The sequence below is a fragment of the Scylla paramamosain genome, chromosome 6, assembly GCF_035594125.1.
Source record: "Scylla paramamosain isolate STU-SP2022 chromosome 6, ASM3559412v1, whole genome shotgun sequence".
NCBI classification, from domain to species: domain Eukaryota; kingdom Metazoa; phylum Arthropoda; class Malacostraca; order Decapoda; family Portunidae; genus Scylla; species Scylla paramamosain.
The window spans coordinates 10,792,806-10,815,305 of NC_087156.1; the positions used below are offsets into that span (position 1 = coordinate 10,792,806).

The following is a 22,500-nucleotide window of genomic DNA, read 5'->3' on the forward strand; positions in this document are numbered from 1 at the left end:
ATTAAAATTCCCGTGCAAAGCATACTTTGTCCCCTCGCCACCAGAGCGCACTGTTTCGCACCACCCACAGCCCACTGCACTGTGTTTACTGAGTGACTCCAGTCCCGCGTGTGCACTGTTTATCGCCTGACGCCTTCATTATGCCTAAAGTTGTAGAAAAGAGGAAGCGTGTTGTGCTTGCACTTAAGCAGAAGGTAGACATTTGTCAATGATTAGAGAGAGATGAAAACAGACAGTAACTAATGGCGGAATATGGTGTGGGCTCATCAACTATTTATGACATAAATCCCAAACGAAAAAGTTGTGGGTTTACTTGAAAGCCACCGACACCCCAAAGGCAGTGGAAAATCGTCACACACTGCAGTATCATCGTGGTGAAATGATGGACAAAGTGTTATACGAGTGGTTCAGCTTGAAAAGATCAGAAGGAGTCACAATTACAATCACAATGTGTGTTGGTGAGTGTGAGGTGGCAGCACGGGTGGCGACGCACGGCACGGCGATCAGCTGATCTTTGTTATGGTAAGATGCGTGAGTGTAGGGTGGTGATTGTGGACATAATTTCACTTCTATTCAAGTATCCGGCATGTCAGCGGTCCTGTTGATGCCGGATAAGAGGGATTTTACTGTATTTTAAAAAATTATCCTGAATTACCTTCAGAAATTCTTCTACTTCCATGTTACCCACCATCAGGCTCCAGCCGATATTCCTAAAATTAAAGTCTCCTACCACAAATACCTGACTGTACCTTCCCACTCTATATAATTCCTGCCACAGTGAGGTGTTAATTTCCCTTTTACTGTTCGGTGGCCTGTACACTACTCCCATTACTACTGACTGTGATCATTCCTTAATATCTACCCATATTGACTCTGTTTTGCTATATGTATTCAATTCAATGATTAACATTTGAAAATATCAGGCATAAGTAAAACATGTTATGAACATTTTTTTTTTAACATCTTCACAGTTCAACTCATCATTTTCTTTTTTGTTTTGTCAAGTTCTTTACAACACATCTCTGTTCTACAGTCACTGCTGAGTCTGATGGTGCCAACCAAGACTAGCTATCCCGTATAAGAAGTGAGTTATGGCAAATAATTCACGCACTTTCGCGCTAGAGCTCATTCTATAGTGATGAGGTGATAGTTGCAAGAGTTGCGAGACAGAAATCTTCGCCCACATGCCTATAAATTGAAATATGCAAAATACAGCAAAAAAGATGAGTCTGACGAAGAAATTACATAAAATAAGATACGCCTTCAAAAGTTACCAACCAAAATATGTTTCTGAAACTGAAATCAAAATTTTTATGTGCGGACACCAAAAGGTGGTCCTGGCCAAATCATCGTTGCGCCCTCCAGGGCCAGGCGGGAGCAGTGAGGTGTAGAGATGTGTGGTAACAATAATATAAACCCCTCACTCTGCTAGGGGAATAATCACTCAAAAGATATTTAATACTTTACTAAATGATAAAGAAAACTATAAATTTTCTTTCATTCGCTGACAAGAAAAAAAAAAAAAAAAACGTGATGAAATTAATATTTTCAGAAATCTACAACGACGAGCCTCTAAAAAAAGGGAGACAAATAGTGTGGGCCGGCTCTCGTCATCAAGACCCACGTCACCTTGACTTTTCAAGGTGACAATCAACACACACAGAGACAAATAAGGACACTTCATAGACCTATACAAGTTTAATTCTCTTTGATTTTACTTAATAAAGCTGCAACAAAGGTTATGACGATAAAAAGTTACCTTAGGTTAGGCCGCAAATATTATGGTGGTAACGCTTCCTAGGAAATCAGTTAAAAATAATATCAATACCAATTGAACAAAGAAAATGTAAATATGTTTTCTCCAGACAAGGAAATTTTTTTTTTCTTGTTTATGTGGAAATCAAATTTACACTAAATATAGATTGTTACAGTAATAGTTTCCAAGGACACTTTATCATAACATGCAAAATATTATTAATCTACATAACCGTAAAATGCAGTAAAAGATAAATAAACAGATAAATTAGAAGATCTGATATTTACCTAAAAAGTCCTCAAGTGAACATTCCTGTTATTATGGAAAGTTTTTTTTTTGTAATTGCATTTTTCCTTTCTTCATTCATATATTCATATAAAAAAAAAATATATATATATTTATATGTATATATATATATATATATATATATATATATATATATATATAATATATATATATATATATATATATATATATATATATATATATATATATATATATATATACGAAAAAAAAAACGAACGCAAAATTGACAGCTAATTATTAGGTTTCAACTGAATCTCCAAGTAAATTTTTATACCAACAAGATGACACCATTATAAAAAATATATGATTTTGTATCCTTTTTTTCTATGCATACATTAAAATAAGCACACAAAGACTGGAATACAAAAATTATAGTTTAGAAAAAGATTCTCGGTTAATCCACAAAAGACTTTTTTTCCCTGTAAGATGTTGCAATGAACACTATAGACTAAATTTACATTCTTTCTTCTTTCATATATATATATATATATATATATACCCTGGGGAGGCACAAAAATGGGAGGCAAAACAACGCTTTGGAAAAATATTTAAACTAATCCTTCAATGGATAATACTACTGACACGATACCGTGGAAGCACATCTTTTCTTTCCTTCATAGATTCATGGGAAGCTGACAGGAGAAAGGCTGGCAACAGTGACAGGTTTCACTTGACATGGAAAAAAAAAAAGTTTAACAGCGAGTTCCAAAACAGAGTGCACATGATGTAATGAAGAAGGTACTCACTTTCCTCCTGCTTGTGTTGGGAGTGTTCACCGCGGCACCACCTGCCATCCTTTCCTGAAAATATCAAAACATCCACATAAAAAAGTGATGCAGCTTGACTATTCTAGAAAGAGCTAAAAATGAAGCATCATGAACAGAACCACCACAAATCCTTTACTGCATCAGTTACAACATACACACGAACAAAAAACGAAAGAATAAATACTGAAGAAAAACACGAAATGTCATCAATAAAACATGTCAGATTCCTCCAAGCAAGAACACATGGATACATGAAAAACAACACTGAAAACAGAACACACTTGAAACGCTAAAAATGTTAAATATGCACAACAGCTGCAACAAAATAAAATGAACAAACACCATTACATATATAACAAGATTAAATAACAAAATAAAAAGAAGCAAAAAATAATAAATATAAAGCTTCCCAACATTCAGCAGTACAAACCTTAAAAACAACAGCAATGATATACTTATAAAATAATAAGTACCACTTCAGTCTAGCCATAAAAAGTATTCACGGCACAAAACATGAAAATCCTTTTTGGGTATCTCTGCCAAGGTGGCCTGACTCATCTATTCTTCATTTTTATTATTGTTCAGTAATACAACATATCCGCCTTCCTCCGTTTGTGGTTCTGATAACAACAACAACAACAACAACAACAACAAACACTCTCTGACCACTCCTAGTTAGATACCTGCCTTTTCGTGTGGTTACTGTGAGGACACAGCATGTTACCTATAATGTCTTAAACAACAAAACAACAACAATAACAAAGGCTCCAGAGACCACAGAGATATCATAGTTGCTGATGGTTCTGGATGTCACCGCTTCTTGGTAAGGATCTCAACAAAAGTGAACACCTGTGAGATCCACCCTACTTCATGCTTGTGCTGCTAACTTGTCTGGATGAAGCAATACATTTAGTGTGATACCTTTCACTGGACCTGCCTAGTATAGTTGTGTCTACATATTTCAGTTCCTGCAGTCATCTGAATAGAAAAGCTTCACTGCAAAGCCAAGATAGTGTTTTGCTGGCAATAACATTCCTATATATGCATTACCAAAGGCATCCTATTTTTTTTTAGTCCCACTGCTTACCAAACCAATGCCAGACACTCTTTTGATAAGGTCCCACAGGAGGTCATCTTTCTTACCACGGCAAGACTCACACGATTTTCTCATATTTTCCCTGAAAACATATTGATGTTAGTGTTTTCTACGATGCCTTTGCTACTTCAACACTATACATATATATAGAAAAAAAACTTTAACAGCAAAACAACAAACATGACAGCATCTGCTTAGATTCTATCACCATTGCTGTCTTGAAAGCAAAAACAATTTATATGAAAAAGTGTAACTGAAAAGAGTGTAGGTTAATTAATGAATGCTTTGATATTCTAAAAAGCTTTGCATTATAAAAGAAAAAAATTGCAGACATTCTCCTGACCAATCACTAATCTCTCTCTCTCTCTCTCTCTCTCTCTCTCTCTCTCTCTCTCTCTCTCTCTCTCTCTCTCTCTCTCTCTCTCTCTCTCATCTAAAGACCAGCTAATAAACAAATATATAAATAAATATCCCCATTAAAAGCATTTACTATGTGTAATTCAATCTCCCGTCGTGTGAACACACGAGTAATCACACATCTGAAGAAGGCATGCTGATGAACACCAAGCTGACGAGCCTTTTTATTTGTTACTCACATTTGAGACTAGCGACCCCTCGGAATATTTAGGCCACTTATCGACTTTTTATGCAAATATACTTTCAATGTACGTCTCTCTCTCTCTCTCTCTCTCTCTCTCTCTCTCTCTCTCTCTCTCTCTCTCTCTCTCTCTCTCTCTCTCTCTCTCTCTCTCATAATTTATTTCTTCATAGGAATGACTATTAAATGCCTTGACTGTTAAGGTTTGTAATGAAACCTGATATAATAATAATAATAATAGTAATAATAATAATAATAATAATAATAATAATAATAATAATAATAATAATAATGATAATAATAATAATAATAATAATAATAATAATAATAATAATAATAACAATAATAATAATAATAATAATCAAACAGTTGTAATGAAAACTCCAGTACATCTGCTTTCATAGAGTTTATATACCAAGCCTCCAGTACTTCCCCTACATAAGGGCTTGATTGAGTACCTTACCCTCTCCTGGCCCTCTAGTCATACTTCATGGGATCCGACGCTCATAATCATATTAATTGATCTATCATATCAGCTTCGTTTCTCTCTCTCTCTCTCTCTCTCTCTCTCTCTCTCTCTCTCTCTCTCTCTCTCTCTCTCTCTCTCTCTCTCTCTCTCTTCAGAACTATCAATATACAGGATAGCAGGTTCGAAGTATTCTGTGGTCGTAAGACTCAGCCTCATCAGACAGTGCGAGCACTTTTATGTTGATCTGCTTCCCTGCAATAATATTTAATGACAATGAGACTTTGGTTGTTAATGAACGTGCCATCAGCACGTGCAATGACTGACCGACAGACAAATACACACACACACACACACACACACACACACACACACACACACACACACACACACACACACACACACACACACACACAGTATCCAAGCTGCTATCTGCTGCTATCTAAAAGCTGCTTGACTGTTTCCGTCAGCTTTACCAAATTATTTATAGCTAGGATCTTCTTTAGGGCACTCAGGAGACTACAGTCACTACACGCGGCCTTTGCACTAAAGAAGGAATAACAAAGGTACATCTACAACAAATACCTATTTTATTTCTATGTTTTTTTTTTTTTTTCCAGCAATCTGTAAATCTGCGTGGCTGCTGCTCAAGGTGGCAAAGCATTAACAGGAGCTGAGAGTGTGGTGGGATGGATGTTTTGACAGTATCTGTCCCTTTCTCTCTCCAAGTAGATATTGTAGAGTACCTACCAAATTATCTATAAAAATAAGACGTCTACATTTTGACACAATGAACGATGTTATTTGACATGTTTGGTGATAACGCCAGTGACAATTAGTAGCCCTGCACACTAAGGATAGTTTCCATGTATTACATATGACCTAACAAATAGAGGTATCTTAGCATCACGTCAAGCCATGCATACCAATTTTACCGACACGAAACGTGATCAGGCAGAGGGTTTTGTATTGTTCATTATGCCACAGTTCACACCACACTTTAAAGATAGTTTTCGGAGATACTGTACATTCATTGGCTGAAAAGTTCTTTATACAGTCATACACATCAGTTACTTTCAACTTGGATCCACTTAGACTAATATGTATGAGACTACACTTTTATTTGAAATATTTAGATGCACGGTTCTACTTTATGCTTCTGTTTATCCTACTTAGTACTAAAACAAGAGTGGGATTTCATTAAGTTTATAAAGGAACGTTACTGAATGCTGTTGACGAGACAACGATGAGACAAATTCTTATTTCAGTTCTACATCACCAGTGTTTTCGGCTTCACTCCAGAACAGGACTCCCTAATCTCCTCTCATCCCAAGCAAAGCCTCTTACGAGTAAATCGTTCGTTATTGTCAATCTATTATCTGTTCTTTATATTCAAGAGAAAATATGGAAACAGTTGGATCTACTTTTCTATATCATGTCTTCTGGGTTGTGACGGATTTCTTTCTAGCGTCTGCAGCTTAAGAGTGTCAATGAAGAATAATGACGCTATTTCACTGAACTTAAAGCTTTCACTGTAAGGAATCTCTCTCTCTCTCTCTCTCTCTCTCTCTCTCCTCTCTCTCTCTCTCTCTCTCTCTCAAACCATATCTCGCTCTCAAGTAGAATTCACCTTCTCTCTTTTACCCATCTTTACTATATTTCACTAAGTAAGGCTATTTTCTAAGAAGTAACATCCTAACAATCCTCCTTCAGCTTGAGTAGCAACACTACTCGTAATTTTATTGCAAACCTTCCAGTTCGACTTCGCTTAGATTACCTTACTTAAGGTTTCCAGTCAAGAGATACCCTGCCATGCCTCGCCTCACCCTCCCTAACACTCCGCCAAGACAATGATTCCCTTGGTACCATCGCCGCGTGTACCAGGATGAGAGAAAAGCCGACAGTCCACTGCTAAGCCATGCGCGGATTAGCGCCGTTAGCATCAGTCCGAGAACACAAGCAATTCAACTGACCTTGGAAAACCTTGAGCTGAAGCCAGGAGGGAAAGTAAAGTGTGTCTAGAATATGAAAGTGGTAGTTAAGTGAGACTGAAGAGGAGGAGCACAAGTCATGTTGCGATTGACGGATGAAGGCAATCTAGGGAGAGTGTCGCACAGAGGAGGCGAGACGCAAGGCGCCTTCAGGCCAGTCACTGCTGGTGTCCCTCGCCTCCCCTTCCTGCCTCGCTGCGAGGTGAAGGGGCCACTACCACCGCTGCCTCAACACTTACACTACCTTTGCGTCTCAACACTGAAATGCTTGAATGAATGAGAATGAACGGGAAAGTAATGGTCACTTACAATTGCTTATAACAAGTACATGTTACTAAGTGTTTTAAATCAATCCGTCTGTCTGCGTCTGTCTGTTTATCTCTGCCTCACATCTTCACTATAATGTTCTGTAAGAAAGAGCATCCCAATCTCTGTTGCTTTGTTGCAGCGCATATATTTGTATTAATGTTGTGTATGTGTGTGTGTGTGTGTGTGTGTGTGTGTGTGTGTGTGTGTGTGTGTGTGTGGTGTAACATTGCGAGTGGAACAATATTTACGACTATATTTAGTAGTTTTAGGAAATCAATGACAACTACGTATTGTGCCTGAAAAATGGCATACCGTAAGTACGAGGCAATTAGAGAAAAAATATAGTTAGGTCACTGTGTATGCATTTTCTTCACTTACAGTAATTGTTATCACGAAAGAATGTACGAGTAACGGAAGAGGCATACGTTTATATTATGCAAACATTATGCTGTATTAATATCCCACTGACTAATTCAGTTGGACTTTTGGTTAATTACTCGGTGCAGGGCACGGTAAAATATTTATTAAAGTGCTTTACAAAAAAAATTGTACAAATATACTCTTTAGAATGAAATATACCAGTTTCTGCCGCTATTTAAAACTACTTTGTCTATGTCTGTGTCTGCCCGCACATCCATCTGTCCCTCTGTCTATTTGTCTGTTTCTCTGTCTGCTTGCTTGCCTTCTATTTTTGCCTGCCTGCATGTCTGCCTGCTTCTTTGCCTGCCTATCCTCTTCAAGTTAGGCTGACTATTTCCCTGTCATCCTGTCTGTCTGCCTGCTTTCTTTCTTTCTTTTTTGCATGTCCATCTACATCTTTCCCAGCCTGTTAGTCTGTCTGCCTCCTTGCTTGCTTGCTTGCCTCCCTGCCTGTTTGTTTGACCGTCTGTCTTCCTGCCTACCTGTCCGGTCTCTCTCTCTCTCTCTGATGATTACCTAAACAAGTCAACACATTATTCAAATCACAACTACGTAATACCAAGGTACTTGAAGGCTTGTCTGTAAGTGGTATCAGTGTGAACAGGTTACATCACGCTCCTATACAATCATGATTTGCGCAGCACACCCTCCATAGTAGGTTGGCAGGCACTTCCCACACATTAAGGAGTCCTTCTTCATTTCACTCTCTAATTTAAACTGCTTTATGCAAATGAAATTAAAGTTCGGGATTTAAATGATCACTTACTTTCTTCGCGCATAACAAAAATGTGCTGGACAAATATAACGAAAAATATTTACATAAAAAAAACAACATTAATATTCTAGCCACACTTCACAGTAACGAAAGTTTTCATAAATATAGGAAGATATTGCAAAGGTAGCACTGAAATATTATTTATCACCGTACAACTACCACACCTAATTCCCGGGAGCAGACTCATGCAGGATATAAAAAGACGAAAGACCAATAAATAGCGGTAGAGAGTCATGAAAACATGGCAATTCATCAAAGAACTCCCGAGAGAGAGAGAGAGAGAGAGAGAGAGAGAGAGAGAGAGAGAGAGAGAGAGAGAGAGAGAGAGAGGGAGAGAGAGAGAGGGAGAGACAGAGAGAGAGAGAGAGAGAGAGAGAGAGAGAGAGAGAGAGAGAGAGAGAGAGAGAGAGAGAGAGAGAGAGAGAGAGAGAGAGAGAGAGAGAGAGAGAGAGAGAGAGAGAAGGAAGGATAATATGAAAAATAGGGCCCTAAGGAGGGCAGGAGGCATGCAGGCAGGAAGGAAGGAAGACAGAAACAAGTATCAATATAATAAACATAATAAATAATAGTAAATAATAAACAAAAATAATGATAGGGAGATACATTACATTGCACGTGTATCTAAGAGTGAACATTACTCACGGCTCACCAGCACTCCCCGGCACACAGCTAATCCTGGCGCTAGTGAGGCTCTGAGGAGGAAAGACGCTTACTTTCCCTTGGCTTACAAATGAAAGTGTGCTCTACCGTACCTCCCATCAGGAAGTTAAGCTGATGGGCTATTAAAAGATGGAGTGTGCTTTTCAGTATTTCAACTTCAGGAACACAGCCACTAGAACAACTAATTGCTTACTGTCCACGGCAGGTACAGATATATATATATATATATATATATATATATATATATATATATATATATATATATATATATATATATATATATATATATATATATATATATATATATATATATATAAATAGAGAGAGAGAGAGAGAGAGAGAGAGAGAGAGAGAGAGAGAGAGAGAGAGAGAGAGAGAGAGAGAGAGAGAGAGAGAGAGAGAGGAGAGAGAGAGAGAGAGAAGAGAAGAGAGAGAGAGAGAGAGAGAGAGAGAGAGAGAGAGAGAGAGAGAGAGAGAGAGAGAGAGAGAGAGAGAGAGAGAGAGAGAGAGAGAGAGAGAAAACTAATTATATATAGAAATGAAAACGAAATTAAATTGGTTAGCTTCCCAGCCACAACAATCGCCCCCGCCACCACCACCACCACCGGCACCACCACCACCAGCACGTCGCCGCCACCAGCTTGAACCGCAGTCAAAAAGGAGCGCCATACATGTGTTTAATTTCTGGCAAGATTTTTTTTTTTTTTTTTTTTTTTGCAATACCGTAGAAAAACTTGAAACGCCGTCTTGTTACAGATTAAAAACTCCTTGCCTTCAGGAAATGAGGGCATCTCATTTCATCTATTTTCATTCTTCCCTATAAATTTTCCTTCGGGTTTTCCTTCTCTAACCCAGTAAGGTATTTACTTCAGATTTGTTTGCTGTACGGCTTATGACGGAGGGAGTGGAGGGTGAGGAGAGAGCCTTCTGCTTTGCTGTCCTTTAACTTTATGTAACTCTTCCTCGCTGTACACACACACACACACACACACACACACACACACACACACACACACACACACACGTTAATTAAAGAAATGCTGTTGTTCTGTCATGTATCCAGTATATTTTGTTTTGTTCTCCACAGGTAATAATTAATGAGGTGCTTTTCCCGTTCCAGTTCTCTGTGACCTCTGGTATTCTTTTAGCCTGTCTTTTTACTCTGACAGGCGATGCTACTGTTACGACGACGACGATGAGAACGAGGACGACGACGATTAGATTAGAGGCACCGCACGCACGACGGCAAAAACGACAGTGATGATTTTTGTAAAGTTAAGCACCAGTAGTAGTAGCAGCAGCAGCAGCAGCAGCAGCAGCAGCAGCAGCAGCAGCAGAAGCAACAACAGCAGCAGCAGCAGCAACAGCAGCAGCAGCAGCAGCAGCAGCAGGAGTTGTAGTAGTAGTAGTAGTAGTAGTAGTAGTAGTAGTAGTAGTAGTAGTAGTAGTAGTATGTAGTAGTAGTAGTAGAAGTAGAAGTAGTAAGTGTAGTAGTTGCTAATTTTGTTGTTGTTCTTCTTGTGGAAGGAAGGAAAAAGCAGCAATACCAACAAGAGCAGCAAGATCAGCGACGGCAACAGCAGCACCAGCAGCAGCAGCAGCAGCAGGAGCAGCAGCATATTTAGTGTAATAATCTCCAACAGATAAAACACGCGGTGAGAAGTAACACGAGGCATCCTGGACAAACACCTGTCCACCTCGGCCCTGCAGGAGCTAAGATAGAGAAAATGCATTTATAGTTGTTCAAGTGTCCAGCTTAGGTTACAGAGGCGTAGGTTAAGTCAGCCTGGTTGCATGGTGCACACTAGGATGCATGATATTTTTCAAAGGTTACCCAGAATTGTTGGCTACATGGAAGTGTACATGACATGACCAGTGTCATGAGGAAGAAGTAAGTTGCCATACTGCTTAGTATGAAAAGATATAAATTGTGATTAAAGTATTACAAATTCATGTATTATATTGGTATATTACAGTACACTCAAACGCAACCCACGCCTCATGTGTTTGAGATGTGGCGTTTTAAGACCAGAGAAAAAAGTCAAATATTCATGTAATTCTTTTGTAATCAGTTGTCCAAGGCTCAAGTGTACATAAATTTATTAAATTTATTTAATTTAAAAGGTGGATGGATTTAGAAAAGGTGGAAATACTGAAAAAAATAAATAAATAAAATAACATTGAATAAATTATGAGAAAAAAAATACGTAGTAATAAGACAGTCTTCTGCAGGAGAAGAAAAAGAAGAAGGAATAGGAGGAATAATACAGCAACATTCTCGCATGCTGTTGAAGTTGAAGTGTGGATGTCTGAAGCAGCAGCCTTGCCTGGCACTTTCACAGTCAGTCCCCTAACTGAGTTAGCGTAGTTTCCTTTCAAGGAACTCTTTTTTATTTCTCTCTCTAAACACAGCCCATCACAGGTCGAACTTTACCTGGCGCCAGCGGAGATTTGACCAGTCGTAGTTTACATATATATGTTTCTTCCTCTGATGGCGGTGACGCTGCTGCTTCTTCCTCTGAGAGCAGTGGTGGCAGTTCTTTTTCTCTGCTTCTTTTTCTTGATTTCTTCCTCTGATGGCGGTAATGCTGCTGCTGCTGTTGCTGCTGCTGCTGCTTCTTCTTCCTCTGATGGTGTTGCTTCCTCTTCTTGTTCTAAGACAGTCAGTTTGATGGTCTGAGTTGGTAGGTGGTAGGGTAGACAGAGTGGAGAAAGTAGGAGGTGCTGCACACTCACCTCCCCTGCTCCCCAGTCATAGTTCAAGTCAAGTTGGTGGAAGGGTAGGGAGGTGCTGCACACTCACCTCCCCTGCTCCCCAGTCATAATTCAAGTCAGGTTGGTGGAAGACTGGGAAGGGTAGGGAGGTGCTGCACACTCACCTCCCCTGCTCCCCAGTCATAATTCAAGTCAGGTTGGTGGAAGACTGGGAAGGGTAGGGAGGTGCTGCACACTCACCTCCCATGCTCCCCAGGTTACATTTGTAACATCTGTCAGGTTGGTTATTTTTGGAGTTGCCAGGATCAGTCAGTCAAGCCCAGGGAAGTGCTACGCACTCACCTTGCCAAGATCAGAGGGGTGGTGGTGGTGGTAGATTTGGAGCTGGTAGGATGAGTCACATTGGTGGTGGAAGTCAAACTCGGAGACTGGGAAGGGTAGGGAGGTGCTGCACACTCACCTCCCATGCTCCCCACGGTCAGTCAATTTGGTGGTCTGTTGCCAGATTAGAGTAAGATTTGTAAGTCAGTCAGGATGGTTGTTTTTAGAGTTGCCAGGGTCAGTCAGGCTGGTGGTAGGGAAGTGCTACGCACTCACCTACCCTGGACAGGGTAAGATGTAGGGATGTAGGGATCAGAGTCACAGTGTCAGAGAGTTGCTCTTAGAAGTTGCCAGGATGAGTAAGGTCAAACTGGGAGACTGGGAAGTGTAGGGAGGTGCTGCACACTCACCTCACATGCTCCCCAGGGCCAGTCAGTTTGGTGAATACATATCTGTAAATCAGGCAGGTTGTTTGTTTTTTTTGAGCTGCCAAGGTCAGTCAGGGTCAGGCAAGGGAAGTGCTACGCACTCACCTTGCCAAGATCAGAGGGGTGGTGGTGGTGGTGGTCTGTACAGTTGGAGTTGCTCTTTGGAGTTGGTAGGATGAGTCAGATTGATGGGAGACTGGGAAGGGTAGGGAGGTGCTGCACACTCACCTCCCGTGCTTCCCAGGGTCAGTCAGTATGGTGGGTCTTTAGAGTTGCCAGGATGAGTCACGGGAAGTGCTACGCACTCACCTTGCCAGGATCAGTTGCCAGGGTGGGGAGTACTGGAGTACTGGTGGTGGTCTGTACAGTTGGAGTTGCCAGAATGAGTCAGATTGTTGGTCAAAGTCAAACTGGGAGACTGGGAAGGGTAGGGAGGTGCTGCACACTCACCTCCCGTGCTTCACAGGTGGGGTGGTGGTCTTTGCAGTTGTCAGGATCAGTCAGGTTGGTATTGATTTATTTTTATTATTTATTGTTGATTGCCAGACTCGGTCACTTTTATTGACGGGGGGAGTAGGATTTTTTTGGTTTTTACTTTATTTATTTTTTGTTAATTTAATTTAATTTATTTATTTTATTTTATTTTCTATTTATTTTATTGTTTTTTTTTCTTTATACCTATATATATTTTGTTCTTTTTGGTGTGGTAGTCCGTAGACTTGGGGAGAGAAGGGAAGTGCTGTGCACTCACCTCTCTTGCTCTCCCGAGGTCCGAGGTGGTAAGGAGGTTTTTATTTTTACTTTATTCATTTATTTACTTATTTGCTTTATTTATTTATTTTATTTTATTTTATTTATTTATTTATTTATCTATTTTTTTTTTTTTTTTTTTTGCGTGGGAGGTTGGGGGAGAAGGGAACTGCTATGCACTCACCTTAATTTTTATTATTATTTTTTTTTCTATCTTTTGCCTAGTAGGTTGGGAGAGAAGGGAAGTGCTATGCACTCACCTTTATGTTTTTTTTTTTTTATTTATTTTTTCCTGTTAGGTGGAGAGAAGGGAACTGCTATGCACTTACCTTTATTTTCATTTCTTTTTTCTTTTTTATTTATTTATTTATTTTTTTTTTTTTTTATTATTTTTTGCCTGGTAGTCCGTAGACTTGCCAGGGTTAGGTAGGGGAGAGAAGGGAAGCGCTGTGCACTCACCTCCCTTGCTCTCCCGGGGGCGGTAAGGCGGTGCCTTCCTCCCCTGGGGAGGGGTAGGGAGGTGCTGCGCACTCACCTCCCCTCCTCCCCGTGGGCAGCTCCATCACCGTACCTGTGTGTTTGAGGCACACATGGTGATGGAGGGATGCTCTTTGAAGGTTTTTATGAGTTCCGAGAGGGGGGTTCGAACCTACGCGCCCCTCACTTCCCTCACGCCAAACTCCAAGTGCATCACTCTACCCACTGGGCCACGAGGGCCCTTTTTCTTTTTTTTAAAGTTGGTCTATTTCCCCATCTTCCCAATCTTTTTTGTAAAGTTGGTCTATTTCCCCATCTAATGTTCACGCCAGTATGTATTAAAGAATTATGATGTGAATTAATTTAATTACGTTATTTCTTTATTTCATTTTCTATGGGATATGACCGCTGGCATCCCACACACACTGGGTTCCCAAGACTCTCACTACGCCATGAAACCCCAACGGTAAACAAGATATATTTGAACACATGATTTCCCCTCCAGTGTTCATGCAGCACCAAAAGTTCAATGAGAAAAACTGCTGCTGATTCTAAAGTGAGCGTTCATGCCCACAGTGATAATTAGATAATTGTTGACTTGTGGGAGTATGTCGTGGAGTGCAAATAGCAGTAGGTGAGATCAGAGAACTTTACAGAGGCGGGCATTCCCTGGAGTAGCCTCCTGGAACCCTACCCTGTGCTGCACGACCACCACCATCACTAACAACAATAACAACAACACAACATTACACCTGTCCATCCTGCAGCACGAGAATGACTCAGCCCAGAGAACCACGGATTGCTTTATTCGTAATTCACGTCCACTCTCAACATAGACATCAATCAAATTATGTCATTGAAAAAGCTGGTGAAGCACTCACTTCTTCACACAGGCTTTACTACCTCTCAGCAGGATGAAAGCTTCCGACTGGGAGGAAGGGCGGCGTCGGGAGGGATTAAGGGAGAGAGGGTAGGGGGACCAGCGGAGGCTGCAAGTGTGTTTATGCTTCATAGGTATAAAAAAAAAAAGAATACTGCATGAAAAGAAGAAAGACCTGTGCCCCTCCCACCCCTGCTCCCCGCGTGAGACGATACGTAGTGAAGTGGTACTGTTGTTGTTGTTGTTGTTGTTATTATTATTATTATTATTATTATTATTATTATTATATATTATTATATATTATAATCATTATTACTATTATTATTACCATTATAATTATTATCATTACCGTCATCATCGTCACCAGCACCATCATTGTAGTGTAGCGGGTTTGTGTCCTTTTATTTCCGTGTCGTATCTTGTAAGTTGTAAGTTTTGATAGTTCAGTATTTGTAACGATGGAGACCTTGTTTTTTTCTTTATTTTTTTTAAGCAATGCACGGTGTCATTGGCATTTACATCTATATTTTCTACTGTTTTTTTTTTTCTCTCTTACTTATGTACAGAATCTATTTGTTTTGCAGAAAAAAAAAAGTCCAAACAGCAACAGACCAAGAGGTTCTTACAAGTCTGTTTGGGTGACAGTTTAGGTGGTGTTTGGGTATTCTACTCTATTAGTGGTAGGCAAAGGATAGCACAGAAGAAGGGTCCTTCCATCCCCCACTCCCTATCCCTCCAGGCAAGGCTCACCTGAGAAAGGAAATGGTACCATGTTGTATAGAAATAAAAAACAACATGGAATGTGAGAGGAAACTAAGAAAGAGAGGAGGACTACTTCTACCACATACAATCTACATGCCAGCACGGACAGTACGGAGTGAACGTGTTCGTTATTCAGACATGAACAATGACAACCGGGAATTAGTGTCTACATACTTGTCAAGACAGGTTTTCAATGAGTGTACAGTACCTGAGTTAACGACGCTTGATGGAACACAATTCCACATATTTATGACACGATTGAAGTAAAATGTTTGGCTTCATTTGTTTGAAATCGCTTACCTATTATTTGCTATTGTTTCTTGTAACATTAGACATGTTGAGTCTTAGGAAGAATTCGGGTCTCATATTTGTGAAACCCTTAAAAGTTTAGTAAAGCAATATCAGATCCCCTCTTAGCCTGCGTTTGGATAGGGAGAATAGATCTCGTTCTTTAAGACGTTCCTTGTAGGGTTAATTGCGAAGCTTTCAAGTAATTTTCGTTACTCTACTTCGTATTGTCTTTTTTTCTAATTTCTCAATATTCCTTCTGTAGTAGGATGACAAAAACTGTACATTATATTCAAGATGAGGAGGTACAAGTGAGTTGTACAAGGCCAATTTTTTTTTTTTTTTCAGATTTGAAGGTGAAAGATCTTCTTAATGAAAACTATTAATTTATAGGCAATTTCAATGACTTCGGTGCAGTGTTTGCTTGGTTTAAGATCTGCTGTCACTAAAACTCCCAGATCTTTCTCAGGATCCAAACTATTGATGGGGGGGATTACTTTTTATAATTTTCCAGCAGATTGCTATTTTCTATATTAAATACGTGGCATTTATCAAAATCAAAGTTATAAGCCACGTTTCACACCATTCAATGAGAGTGTATACATCATTTTGCAAAATTTGACGTTGGTTTGGTGTCAGTCTTGTTAGCAATTTAAGTATCTGTGAATTTTGACAGTTTACTTCTGATTCCTTCGTCTATGTCATCGATATATATTATGAAGAGGATCGGTCCTAAGATTGAACACTGAGGAACGCCACTACTTACATCAATCTAATTTGAAGAATTATCGTTTGTGGTGACCCCCATACCACAATATATATTGCACTGTCAAAAAAAAAAAAAAAAAAACGAAGAAAAGACGAAAGAAAACAAAATAAGGAAAAAGAAAGAAGTGAAGATAAAATAAGTCAGAAGAAAGAAGAAATGGAATGTTTATAGTGATTGATGTGTTGCTGATATCATGTGTGTTTTTCTCACTGAACATTAATGGCGCCGACTGAATATTTGTTGTGTTTGTGCATGTGATATTGTCTGTGTTTTGCACGATGATTGCGTTGATCATTGAATATGTTGAAGAGATATAAGGTAACATCTAATAACTTTCAATGATTTAAAGATGAATGCGAGTGAGAAATTTTTGAAGAAATGTAAATAATTAGTAGTTATTAATTAAAATATGAAAATGTTTGTGAGTTTAACTGTACCATTTATAAACCAATTCCTTGCAATATCTCAGAACACGACACGTTAATTCAGTATGTCTGTCTGTCTATCTGTCTGTCTCTCTGTCTGTCTGTCTGTCTGTCTGTCTATTTACCTAATCTATTTTCTACTTACTGAACTGTTTATCTACCCATCTATTTATTTTTATATCTAATTAAATACTTATTCATTTATTCATTTATCTATCAATCTATCTATCCATCCATCTGTCCATCTATATATCTATTTATCAGCCAGTCGATCTATTTAACCATTTACCCATCCAGCCATCTATCTATAACTCTACCTGTTCAACCAGATACCTATTCATTAATCAATTCGTCAGACCAACAACACATTTCTCTATCTGCGCCTGAACATACTCACCGATCCATCTCCCCGTTCACCGCCACTGTACCGAGATAATGCACCCTCAATACACTCCTATACTCGGCGGCGGCTAGGCAACGCTATTTCGACATGTTCCACTAAGCATCCCTCCAGTTCCTCCCACAGCTCCCTGCTTATAAGGGGAGACAAGGCCCTGCTAATACTACGGGACGGGAGCAGTAGAGGGAGAAAGAGGAGAGGCGTCTGTTGCAAGCATTATGTCGGCAAAAGGAAGGATGGAACGTAAGGGAGAGAGGATGAAGGATGGTGGAGCGAGGGAAGAGAAGAAAGGAATCCCTGAAAATGGGAGAAGTTGAGAGTGAGGTGTGATGTTGTTGTTGTTGTTGTTGTGGGTGGTTGGTGGTGGTGGTGGTGGTGAGGGACGGAAGATTAATTAGAAATGATTATTTGTGGCGAGAGTGAGGTATGGGACAGAATCATGGTGGAGTGTTGTGTAAGCTGTGGTGATGGTGACGGTGATGGTGATGTTGTGGTGACGAGGATGAGCTTGTGCGTGAATGATTACTGATTAGTGATGACAGGTTAATAGAGCGTCAGTTTATATTAACAGCCACTGGACATGATACATTACGGACAGCTGGTGTGCAGTGGAGGGAGCGTGTTATTATCATAGTCTCCAGATCACTTATTAGAGTCTAGAATAGATCATAAGGGTAACAATTTGGTTACAGTTTACAATACCACTTAATTTCCGCATGGTAAAGAGTGGATGGAAAAGAGAGTTAAATCAGGTTGGTTCATTTAGTTAGGAAGGTGTCTTGATACTCGTCTCTTATAGCAACTCAAGTCATACGGAGGTGAGTAAACATATATGATCAGTTCAAGTCATAACAAGTTTGGGAAGTCAGATAAAAATCAGGGAGAATTACGGAGTTTAACTGTGAAAGAGATCAAAGAGTGAAGAGGCCAGTCAACTCTCGCACTATTAAAGAGAAAACAAGGGCTGAAAGTAAGTGAAAAGCCTAGTTGTATCAGAGCGTGTGTTTCATGAGCAGGGCTGAACTGTAGCGTTTGGATTGCTTTGTATTCATGGTGAGGGGAATCACACCAGGGGCGGGATGTGATACGTTAATAGGAGTGTTTGTATGCGTAATAAAGTGACAGAATAATGGATATGGAACGTGCCACATTGATTGCTTTGCATTCATTTTAAAGGGAAATCATGCCACCAATGAAATGTAACACGTTATTTGGAATTTTTATCCATGAAAAGAACCGTAGTAAGGCAGTTCAAGGAAGCATTAAGCGGTAGTCAGATGACACTTGATCATAAAAATAAATGAATACCTAACTCAACGCACAGAAAAAGAAAAAAAAGTACTGAAATTTTAAAGAACACATGCTTCTCTCTGACGAGCATCACTCGCAAGACCTGCATTACATTCAGTCCCGAAGAGTTCTCAAGAGTCCTTTTAAATTACATAAAAGAATCACACTAGAGAAATGGTTCTCAACTGGTGATACTGGTGATGTAGTCTGCAGTTCGATGCTGATTAGTTGTATTTTTTGTGCAATCTCTTTTACAGGTATGGGCATGTAATTTGATTTGTGGTCATTTATTATGGAGTGTGGTGTACTATGTCAGTGTGTGCAGTTGACGACAAAAGATGGTATATTACAACCCAAACCAAAATTGAAGGGGTCCACATTTTTCTTTTCTTTTTGTTAGTGGCCCGTGGCCTGAAAGGAGTTGAAAACCACTGCACTAGAGGGTAATAACGGCATTAATAAAAGCGTCCACTTCAAACACCCTTTTGTCTCTGTCTTTGGGCGCACAAATTACCTCAGAATGTTACGTCACAATGAATAAGACCAGTGAAAAAGCTTTCTTTCTCTTAAATTTGAATACCGTCTTTTCGGAAATATTGATTTTTTCTTAATTTTGTGCAACAAGAAAAAAAAAAACGTGCAATTTTCAGAAGTGAAAAAATCTACAATTCGCCTTAATTAAGGAGAAGGAACAGAAAAAATTGTGAACTCTACCACCACCAACACCACCACCACCACCACCACCACCACCACCACCTCCTCCTCCTCCTCCTCCTCCTCCTCCTTTTCCCACACTGCACGATGGTTTTCCCACGCCAGCACAAGCACAAGGACGTGTCAGTTTGGCAGAAGTCATACACTGCTCTAGCTTACTTTACTAAATGGTAGTTAATCTAAATTAATTCCAAAGCGATATGTAAAGACCTGTGGGAGTGTTTCTGTTTTGGTTATCCATTGTAATCACATGTAATCCTCATTTTCTTCGTCCGCATTCTCCTGTTATTGATCACCTTTGTGATTTTAAGTACTAGAGGTCAAAGTTGCAGGGGATAACCTGTGTATGCAGACCCTAATGGGAAGGTACACAAACCCAGTGACCGAAGCTGTGGCCTGATTGACTGCCGCCTCCCTGGAAAGCGCAACGCAAGGATGCTGCACCACCCCTCAACAACCAAACTGTGCCTTCACCTGCGCTACGCACACACCACATCACACAACTATCATGCATTTACACTCTCCCTCACAAACAAAAGTAGACAGACCACAACTCTTTCCCTCACTATTCTCTCAAGTTCTATGTGGTTTTTCTATACCACGTGGTATCAATTCCTGTATCTTGTCAGCTTCTGCTGGAGGGATTGGTGGGGAGGAACCTTCTGTACTATCCTGTATCTCCCACAAATAGTTAATGTAGAATAATTATCCAAACAGCCTCGTCAATACCTCAAGGTTTGGTATTCCGTTGTATTCCTTTACATTCCTCTGGATTGAGAGAGAGAGAGAGGAGAGAGAGAGAGAGAGAGAGAGAGAGAGAGAGAGAGAGAGAGAGAGAGAGAGAGAGAGAGAGAGAGAGAGAGAGAGAGAGAGAGAGAGAGAGAAAGCGTTCTAGGTCAGAGAGCCACATCAGTCCCCTTCCCCCCACCCCCCCCCCACGGCAGCAAAACTCTTTAAGCAACCATTCTGTAGAGTGTAGACGCATCACGCGATCATTTTTAAGAGCAATATTGGATGACCATTAGGGGAACCACACTCCACGGCCACACGCGGGTCTGTCAGGGGGAAGGGGGAGGGCAAGAGGGGCAGGCGGACCATACCAGCAAGTAGGGTCAAAAAATATCACGGCAAAAAGGAGATAGAGGAAGTGAGGCTATGTTTTAATCCTATGAATTATCAAAGGCAAAAAAAAAAAGTCTATATGAATGAAAATATGGAAAAAAAACTTAGATTTTTCCCCTTCTACAGACAAATTAAAAGGAGATGGAGTTTACCTCTATTTATTGTAAAAAAAATATATATATATATATATATATATATATATATATATATATATATATATATATATATATATATATATATATATATATATATTTATATTTTTTTTTCTTTTTTTTCTTTTTTTTTCTTTTTTTTCGTGGAACACACTTGTCAGTTAAGTGAACATAAAATGGAAATGCTGAAGATAAACAAAGTAATGGAGGAACACTGAACCTTTCACGAGAATGGAACTGTTGATATTACTGGGATTTTTATTTATTTTTTCTAGTGTACATCATTATCCCAGACTACATCACCACAACTACATCATTCCGTCACAGCGTAAAGGGAGAGACTATAGTGGTGATGATGTCACTGTATTTATGCTCTACAAGCTGCATCACTTTAACAAACTTTAGGCGCTGTATCATTACAAACACAACTCATCACCCACAGCAGAGTACCACACTAACATCCGACATTACCTCACCCTCCTGAGCCAATAACCTGCAGGGAGTGCCACAGCCCCGCCAGGCTACATAGAATACAAGCAATCACCCTGAGAGCGCACCCCGTCACGTGGCTCACTCTAATAGAAGCTTACAGTGTAGGGAAGCTGCCTCTGAGCGTCACATAATCCTGCACGCCATCCAGACCACGTTACGCTACGCCTCCTCCTCCTCCTCCTCCTCCTCCTCCTCCTTGTCCCCGCCCGACCACTTGCCTTCCTCTTTTATATACAAACTGCACGCCCCACGCGGCGCATGCAAACACTAGCCCGTCGCCGTACATTTGGCCGTTTGCTCTGCTCTCGACAACCACACCCATGCACGTCACTGAGAGAGAGAGAGAGAGAGAGAGAGAGAGAGAGAGAGAGAGAGAGAGAGAGAGAGAGAGAGAGAGAGAGAGAGAGAGAGAGAGAGAGAGAGAGAGAGAGAGAGAGAGAGATATTCAAGGCAAAAAGTAAATTCTTTCACGCAAATGCACCACATTAAGCGCCTCCAGCGTAAGACTGTATAATTATGAGGCAGGAAGCGCGGCAGTAAACACGTGAAGTCTATGAAGAAGGCAGGGCGTGTTTCACTTGCTGGTCTTGACTCTCATTTTTTTAATATACGTTTTCTTTTTTTCTTTTCTTTTTTTTTTTTCTTGCGTGGATTGACAAGGTGTGGAATAACAGTTAAATATAAATAATAGAAAAACTGAATTGGTGTCATTCCAGCTGATAATCCTGCTCTTTATTAAAACAACAACAACAACTACTACTACTACTACTACTACTACTACTACTAATACTGTTATCAAGATTAACACCTATTACAACTCAGGAAACATTTATTTTTCTTCAACCCTTTATACTTCTTAAAAAACATGGAACTGCATTTTGGAAATGAAAATTCAAGTAGCCGAACACAAAAATCAATTAGATGCAAAAGATATTGGACGGCTCAACTTGAAACACTGCAGTAAACAATGCAATACATGTTTAATTTAAAGTCAGTATAAAATGGTATTCTAACATTTCCATATAGCCACTACTTATACCCATACTCTTATATCTTCTTGGCGAATGGCAAACAGAGGGACAAAAAAATATCTTTTCAGTTACCGCTTCCATACATACAGACAAAAAAAAAAAAAAAAGAAAAAAAACAATAATAAAAAATCTAAATATGTTTCAGGAAGTGCCTCAATACTCTTAAAACAACTAGTCACAGGAAGGGGAAAAAACAGAAACAGGCAGAGAATTCCAGAGTTTACCAATGAAGGGGATGAAAGAATGAAGATATTGCTTAACTCACTCCTGGACTACTGAAAGGGAACGAAAAAAAGTGAAAGTCTTGTGTAGCGTCAGCGTGGGGAAGGAGACACGCACG

At 39.7% G+C, this 22,500-nt stretch overlaps 1 protein-coding gene across 30 annotated transcripts in view; it reads right to left on the reverse strand.

The window, feature by feature from the left end:
* LOC135101301 (circumsporozoite protein-like) overlaps positions 1-22,500 on the reverse strand; it is a 233,329-nt gene that overhangs the window by 97,157 nt on the left and 113,672 nt on the right. For 19 of the 30 annotated variants that reach the window (XM_064005070.1, XM_064005071.1, XM_064005072.1 and 16 more), the window contains one exon: positions 2,809-2,862. The exons of the other annotated variants lie outside the window; for them this stretch is intronic. In XM_064005070.1, coding sequence (XP_063861140.1) covers positions 2,809-2,862 — 54 coding nt within the window. The remainder of the gene's footprint in view (positions 1-2,808; positions 2,863-22,500) is intronic. 30 annotated transcript variants of the gene reach the window in all.